The sequence below is a fragment of the Mercurialis annua genome, linkage group LG3, assembly GCF_937616625.2.
Source record: "Mercurialis annua linkage group LG3, ddMerAnnu1.2, whole genome shotgun sequence".
NCBI lineage: Eukaryota > Viridiplantae > Streptophyta > Magnoliopsida > Malpighiales > Euphorbiaceae > Mercurialis > Mercurialis annua.
The window spans coordinates 34,612,342-34,620,105 of record NC_065572.1 but is presented as its reverse complement, the minus strand read 5'-3'; the positions used below and the strand labels follow the sequence as shown (position 1 = coordinate 34,620,105).

General features: G+C 49.5%; 1 protein-coding gene across 1 annotated transcript; it reads left to right on the top strand.

Annotated features, from left to right (window-relative positions):
* Positions 1–3,868: 3,868 nt before the first annotated feature.
* On the top strand, positions 3,869–4,726 carry LOC126672507 (uncharacterized). The gene has a single exon (XM_050366458.1). The coding sequence runs from the start codon at positions 3,869–3,871 to the stop codon at positions 4,724–4,726; it is 858 nt and encodes a 285-aa protein (XP_050222415.1).
* Positions 4,727–7,764: the final 3,038 nt, after the last annotated feature.

Here is a 7,764-nt window from a genome sequence, read left to right as displayed (position 1 = left end):
GGATCGACAAGTTATATCCTTTCCCAAGGGGGTATAAAGTGCCGGAGTTTAGTCTATTTTCAGGCGAGGAGAAGGGGAAATCTACGGTTGAACATGTCGCCCGGTTTTCGGCCCAATGCGTCGAAGCCGCTGCTCACGATTTCTGGAAGCTACGGCTTTTCGCCAGCTCCTTGACAAAAATGGCGTTTACATGGTATTCTAGATTATCGCCCAATTTGGTGGACACATGGAAGGACCTCGAAATCCTCTTCCATGAGGAGTTTTACAGGGCACCACCTGATGTCACCCTGGCCGACCTCGCCCGAATCTCGCAGCTACCGAGCGAGTCGGCAGAAAAGTATATCGGCCGATTTAGAAACCTCAGAACTAGGTGCTCTACCAAAATGTCAGAGGCCGATTGCGTACCGATGGTGGTGAGAGGGATGAGTTTCGCCATGAGGGAGCATTTCGAGGGCCACAGGTTTCGTGACTTGTTCGAGCTAACGAACAGGGTGACGAGCTACGAAAGACTCCTCCAGGAGAAAGAACAGAGGAGAGGCGCATCTAAAGGGACCTATTACAAGGACCAGCTTGACGTGGCCGTGGTGTCCGACAGCGAGGATAGCAGTTCCGAAGATGAAGTCAACATGGCCGAATTTTTAGGAACGAAACCCCTGGAATGTTCGGCCTTGCGAAAGCCTGGCTTTATCAAGAGAAATAAAACTGCGGTGGTACAAAAGGAGTATTCGTTCGACCTGACCAAAGCGGACGACATATTTGATGCCCTGTTGAAAGATGGACAGATCGCCTTAAGCGAAGGTCATACAATTCCACCGTCGGAGGAGCTGGTCGGTAAAGATTATTGCAAGTACCACAATTCCTGGAGGCACAGCACGAACAATTGCGTAAATTTCAGAAACGTGATCCAGAAGGCGATCAACGAAGGGAAACTTCTGTTCCCAACGAAGAAAGAGGCCGATGCTAAATACGTGTCTATTAACACAGTTCGGCCTCACTTTGATAGCTACCTAGAGCAAGGGCAGATATAAAGCAAGTGGAACCCCAAAAGGCCCAAGCCGAGAGTAGAGACCGACGGTTCAAAGTGGCGAGGAGAGAAAGGGCGACCTCAGCAACAGAAGAGGAAGCGATACAGCTCGCCCACTGCAGATATGACTTGCCCATCATGCAGTACGTGTTTTAAGGTCAAAGGAGGCGAGAACACGAGGAAGCATCCCAAGACCTTTAAACCGAGATCGCCCACAGAGCAGTGGCAGAGGCATGAGCCACAGCGGAGGCCTACCACTAACGTATTCAAGAGGATATTTCGGCCAACGGAGGAGACCCCTCGTATGACAAAAACCCAGAAGAGGCGAATGCAAAGGCTGCGACAAGAGTCGCGGGCGAATCACGGGGCAGAATCGGCTCCCAGAGAGCAGAACGGAAATAGGCCAATAGCCGAGAGACTGGGGGCAAGGAACCAGGCCGATGCGGATACCAAATCACCTGATAGGCGAAATGCTAAGGTAAGGAAGGTATGGATGCCGAAGGGCGAAAAACAAGCGGCCGATGTGTCCGTTACGGCAGTAGTTCACGAGGATGACGAAGGTTCCAGTGGCCGATCGTCCTACAAGGACGTACTCGTATCACACCACGGTGGCCAGCTTAAAGCAAGATTGCCCAAAGACCGCGGGGTCGTCGTCTCGCACAAGAAGGGCGTGTTGAAAGCCTGGGTCCCGGTGGTAAAGGACGAATACGGAGTAACAGTGGTCACGCTCCCCAACTCATACAGAAGTAAACCGGGGCAGAAGGCAACGTTGGAAGGCGATGTAATCGTACCGGAAGGAGATAGCGCCGATGATACCGCGGTAGTATCCCTTAGCAAACCTCCAACAAGGATGACTAGGCACATTCGGCCACTGTACATCAAGGCCGATTTGAACGGGGTATCAATTAACAGAGTCCTCATTGATAACGGGGCTGGCGTCAACATACTACCGGCGAAAATGCTCAAAAAACTGGGCCTAACGCGGGATCAGCTTGACCCGACCGATGTTTACATGACTGACTTCGCAGGGGGCGAAACGCCGGCCGAGGGGTACATCACCCTCAGAATCAAGGTAGGGCGAGTAGAAACCGAAGAAGGGTTTTTCGTAGTCAACCCCCGGAGCAACTACAACATTTTGCTCGGCCGCGATTGGATACACTCCAACATGTGTATACCGTCGACTATGCATCAAATGCTCTTCATATGGCGAGATGACGGCGAGGCCGAAGTTGTGCAGGGTGACCCCAACCCCTTCGGCGAGGACCATAACGTACTCGAAGCACGTTTATACGATGAGGAGGTGCGCAACATACAATCCCTTAGTTCGAAAGGAGAGACGAGCGTTCCTCGCTTGCTTGTTAACTCGGATCGGCCGGTATCAGTGACCCTCGGGGGCAAAGGCCGATCCACCATCCTCAAAGATTCAAAATGATAGCACGACATAAAGAGTTGAGGGAGAAAATTAGGCAGTTAACCTCGCTGTATGATATTACATCGGCCGAATGCATCTATGAGGACCAAGATCAAGACCCAACAGGATCATTGCGGATCGGGGACATACGATTGGCAACCGGGAAGTTATAAGATGATCCCGCCCAAGTACAGGACGCCCTCCTCGAAATCAATCTGGGGACAGATGAATCGCCTAAACCTATATATATCAACGCAGGACTGGACGAAGGATTCAGAAAGCAACTGGTCGCCCTACTCATTGAGTTCCGCGACTGTTTCGCCTGGTCATATGATGAAATGCCGGGCCTTGATCCTGACATCGCCGAACATAAGCTTCCATTAAAGAGCGGGTTTCGGCCATTTCGGCAACCTCCTCGGCGAATGTCCAGGGAAGTGGATACTCTCATCCAGGATGAGATTAAGCGGCTGGAAGATGCCAAGTTTATTCGGGAAGCCCAGTACACCGAATGGCTCTCTAACATCGCACCAGTGATGAAGAAAAACGGGAAGCTACGAGTATGCGTAGATTTTCGGAACCTCAACCCGGCCACACCCAAGGACGAATACCCGATGCCTGTGGCCGATATGCTGATAGACAGGGCAGCAGGACACATGATACTCAGTTTCCTCGATGCGCACTCTGGATACAACCAAGTTCCAATCAGCAAGGAGGACATCTCCAAAACGGCTTTTAGATGCCCCGGGCCGATCAGAGCGTACGAATGGGTAGTAATGCCTTTCGGCTTGAAAAACGCGGGGGCAACATATCAGAGGGCGATGAAAAAAATGTTCAGAGGCCTTGACTGCCTTGAGGTCTAAATCGACGATGTCGTAATCAAGTCAAATACCGGTGAAATTCATCTGGCCGACCTCCGGCAAGGTTTCGAGCGTATACGATGTAATGGGTTGAAGATGAATCCTCTGAAATGCGCATTCGGCGTTTCGGCTGGAAACTTCTTGGGTTTCTTGGTTCACCAGCGGGGAGTAGAAATAGACAAGAACAAAGCCAAGGCGATTATCAATGCTGAACCACCCAAAACCAAGAAGCAGCTCCAGAGGCTCATCAGTCAAATCAATTTTTTAAGAAGATTCATAGCGAACACAGCGGGCCGGCTTCGCAGCTGGAGTGTTTTGCTGAGAGGAAAAGAGACCGATGAGTGGGTATGGACGGACGAGCAACAGAGGGTGTTCGACGATTTGAAAGGTTACTTGGCAAAACCTCCGGTTATGACTCCTCCAAAGCCGAATAAGCCTTTGTTGCTATACCTATCGGCTGCACACGAATCCCTGGGATGTATGCTCGCCCAAGAGGACGATGGGATCGAGAGAGCAGTTTACTATTTGAGCCGAGGACTAACGGACACGGAAATTGGTTATACCGACATAGAAAAAATGTGTCTATGTCTGTACTTCACGTGTTGTAAGCTGCGATACTATATGTTGCCGGTCGTAGTGTATGTTTTGTCGCAGACCGATATCATTAAGTACATCTTATCAAAACCATACTTAAGGAATCGGATTGGAAAATGGGCGATTGCAATGTCCGAATTCACATTGGTGTATGTTCCCCAAAGAGCAGTAAAAGGACAAGTGTTGGCAGACTTCTTGGCCGATCACCCTGGTATTACCCTCAAGGAAGAAACAATCACGTTCTTCGACATCGCCGTGTGGAAGATGTGGTTCGACGGATCCAGGACAAGCCAGGGGGCAGGCGCGGGAGTACACATCGTCACGCCCTTGGGGGCATCCTACCAATTGTCATTCAGACTCCAGTTCGAGTGCACCAACAATCAGGCAGAATATGAGGCCCTCATATTCGGTTTTGAGATTTTAGCCGAGCTAGGGGCAAGGGCGATCAGTGTAAAAGGAGATTCTTTGCTAGTCATTAAACAAGTGACAGGAGAATTCAAATGCGAGTCCGAGCTGTTGATAAGGTATTGCAACAAGGCAAAACACCTGATCGAAGGCTTTCAGGATACGAGGATAGAATACACAGAGAGGGCCGATAACGGCGTTGCAAACGACCTAGCTCAGCACGGTAGTGGTTACAAGGTAAACCGAGAGTTCGACGCCATAAAGAGGGAAACACCGAATCTCCACACCGGGGGCATCACGATCGACGAAAGACAATTCTCGGTTTACCAGCGGGACGTCACCCAAGATTGGAGGGACGAGCTCCTTAAGTGGTTCGAAAAACCAGACGCCACGAATAGGAGGTTGAGGACTTTAGCCCTTAATTACGTTGTCTGAGCCGGCGAATTATATAAGAAGGGCTTTGAAGGGCTACTCTTCAGATGCATCGGTCCAAAAGAGGCGATGCTTGCTATGGCCGAGGTACACGAAGGTATAGCAGGCGCCCACCAGGCGGGCCCCAGAATGAGGTGGCTTATCCATAAATACGGCTTTTATTGGCCGAAAATGGAACAAGACTGCATAAGATATGCCAAAGGTTGCGAAGCTTGTCAGAAATTCGGCCCAATACAACACGTCCCGGCCGAAGACCTGCACTCCATCATCAAGCCATGGCCATTTAGAGGATGGGCGGTCGACCTGATAGGGAAAGTATACCCCGGCTCGTCTGATGGTCATACTTTTGTGATTATCGTTACTTGCTACTTCACCAAGTGGGTCGAAGCTAAACCTTTAAAGTCGCCAACACAAGAAGCGGTGATCAAGTTCTTCAAAGAATACATCGTCCACCGACACGGCTTGCCCGAGTCCATAACTACAGATCAAGGGACTATGTTCACAGGAGGCGATATAAGTTGGTGGGCTTTCCAAATGAAGATAAAAATGTTACATTCAACACCGTACTACGCTCAAGCTAACGGACAGGCCGAAGCCACCAACAAAGCCATCAAGCTTATAGTCCAAAAGATGATTGAAGAGAACCCAAGACAATGGCACGTGCTTTTATCGGAAGCCGTTTGGGCGAATAGAACCAGTCAGAAGTCGGCTACTGGGACCTCGCCGTTCCGATTGGTATATGGGTATGATGCAATGCTGCCAATGGAGTTGACAGTCATGTCGACTCGTCGCCGATACCAGAGCCAACTGTCCAATGACGACTACTTCGATAAAATGGTGATAGACGCTTTAGATCTTGACGAGGAACGATTAGCAGCATTGGATCACCTTGAAGCCCAGAAAAGAAGAGTCGAGAGGGCATACAACAAACGTGTAAAACGAAAAGTATTTACAGTGGGCGACATAGTCTGGAAGGCAGTCTTGCCTATCGGGCATAAAGATAATCGGCTTGGCAAATGGAGCCCGAATTGGGAAGGCCCCTTTATTGTAATCAACAAGTTAGAAGGCGGTGCTTACTTGCTGGCGAACATTGACGGAGAGAAGCATGACAGGGCAATCAACGGACAGTTCCTAAAAAAGTATGTTCCTAGTTGCTGGGATGGCATCGACCGACGGCTGTTTGGGGCCGATGACGAATAGACGCGGCCGCAAAATTTGGCCAAACACCGAGTCAGGAGAAATGCTCGTTTTGTGGATTCCGGCGGCGCTTTTAAATATTGCTTCTAGCCGATTATGCGAGATACTTCGGCTGTTCATTGTCACAGTTGAATTGTTTCAACGGACCCTCAGTTTTTATAACGACCAACGGCTGTCGAGAGCCGACAAGGAATAATGTTGGTTGTAAACTATCGCCGAGCAACACCATAATTTGTTAAAATTCATGGAAAGCTCGGCAAATATATGCGAACGCCGATCATTTGGTAATACCATTTACGTTTCGGCGGTTCACATTAGTTGAGTTTTTTCAACGGGTCCTCCGTTTTTCTCAACATTTTGTAATCATTTTTTGATAATAAATAACATCATTTCGTATCGGACTAATTACGGACCGATAATATGAAAATAAGTAGACATGAAAGCAATGCAAGGTGTGAATAATGGTGAAATTTTCGGCTCTCTGGCCGAATAAACATTGAAAAATAGCCAAAATCAAACGAGATACGGCCCCAGGCCGATCAAAACATAGTGCGATTCAAAGTATTACAAAATTAGACAAACAAACATTAACATTGTTCTGAACTTGAAAAGACTAAAAATGGCTAAAAATATCTCCCAACTCACTACGAACTGTGTTAAAAGACTTCCGGGCTTCATCCACCTTCGGCTTCATCTTGGCGAGGCTTTGTTTCAACTCATTCCGGCTCTTCTTCACACCGACCCCCTCGAGCAAGCTTTTGTCCATGGCAGCTTCAAGTTCGCCTATGCCCTTCTCTTCAGTCTCCAGCTCGAGCTTCAAGGCTGAGATTTTGTCACTCAACTCCTTGGCATGGTCCCGGCGAGCAGTCAAGGTCGAAACAGATGCTTTCACAGAAGCCTTGAGCGTTTCCAGTTTCTCCCTTGCTTCGGCCTCCCGAAGGGTCAGTTGGTCATGATCTGTCTGGATCTGCGTCGCCTCATCATAGATCTTTTGGAATGCGGGTAGCGATGCAGACAGTTGGACCATGGCACTACGAGCCTTCTCGTTCAAAATCTCTGGAGGAGCATCGGCCGGAGCAGTCGCCGCTCTTTTAAGACGACCAAAGTCTTCAAGTGACTTGAAGATCGCCACACCTTGGGACTTCAAAGAGCCAACGACGTCTAGGTGATCACCCCATCCCTCAGAAGGACCGCTGGTCACTTCTGCCTGTAGCTCAATCTCTGGTGCGGGCATCTCTTCTTCCTCACTGTCAGAGTTAAGGAAGGCCGCTGCTTTTGCTGCCAGGTCGTCATGCTTTACCGGGACATCATCCGGTATCTGCCATGTTTGGCCACAATAAAAAATTAGCTGATAGGGACATTGCTAAGGCGATAATAAGAAAAAATAAGGTACCTTAGTCTTAGCAGCAAGACGAGCCGGGAGGTTCACCAGGTCTGAACCAAGGGGCGAATGCAGAGTAGGGAGCGGAGAAAAGTTGAGCATTTGTGACACCGTCGGGGCGACTTCAGACGATGTTTTTTGAGAAGAGCGGTTCCCCGTCAAGGAGATGCCTTCGTCGCAAGTGTGATCATCCCCCGTCTGGGTATCACCCCTTGAAGAGGAATGAGCGCTCCTGGAAGGGCGATTTATTTCAGGGTCAGAAGGAGCGGGATCAAAAAGGCGAGACCCGGAAAGTTCAGCCCTCATTTTCTTTGGCTTTGGCTCCTTGGGCTCCTTCTTGGACGATTTTTTGCTCGCCGGACGCTTGCGCCGAGACTTCTTTGCTTCTGGCGGGTCTTCGCCATCTGTGTCATAAACATCTCCTTTCGCCCATTTCGGCACGCCAACTGAAAAACAGCAAGTT

Coding starts and splice junctions, on each gene's coding strand:
- LOC126672507 (XM_050366458.1), top strand. CDS start 3,869: ATGTGTCTATGTCTGTACTTCACGTGTTGTAAGCTGCGATACTATATG.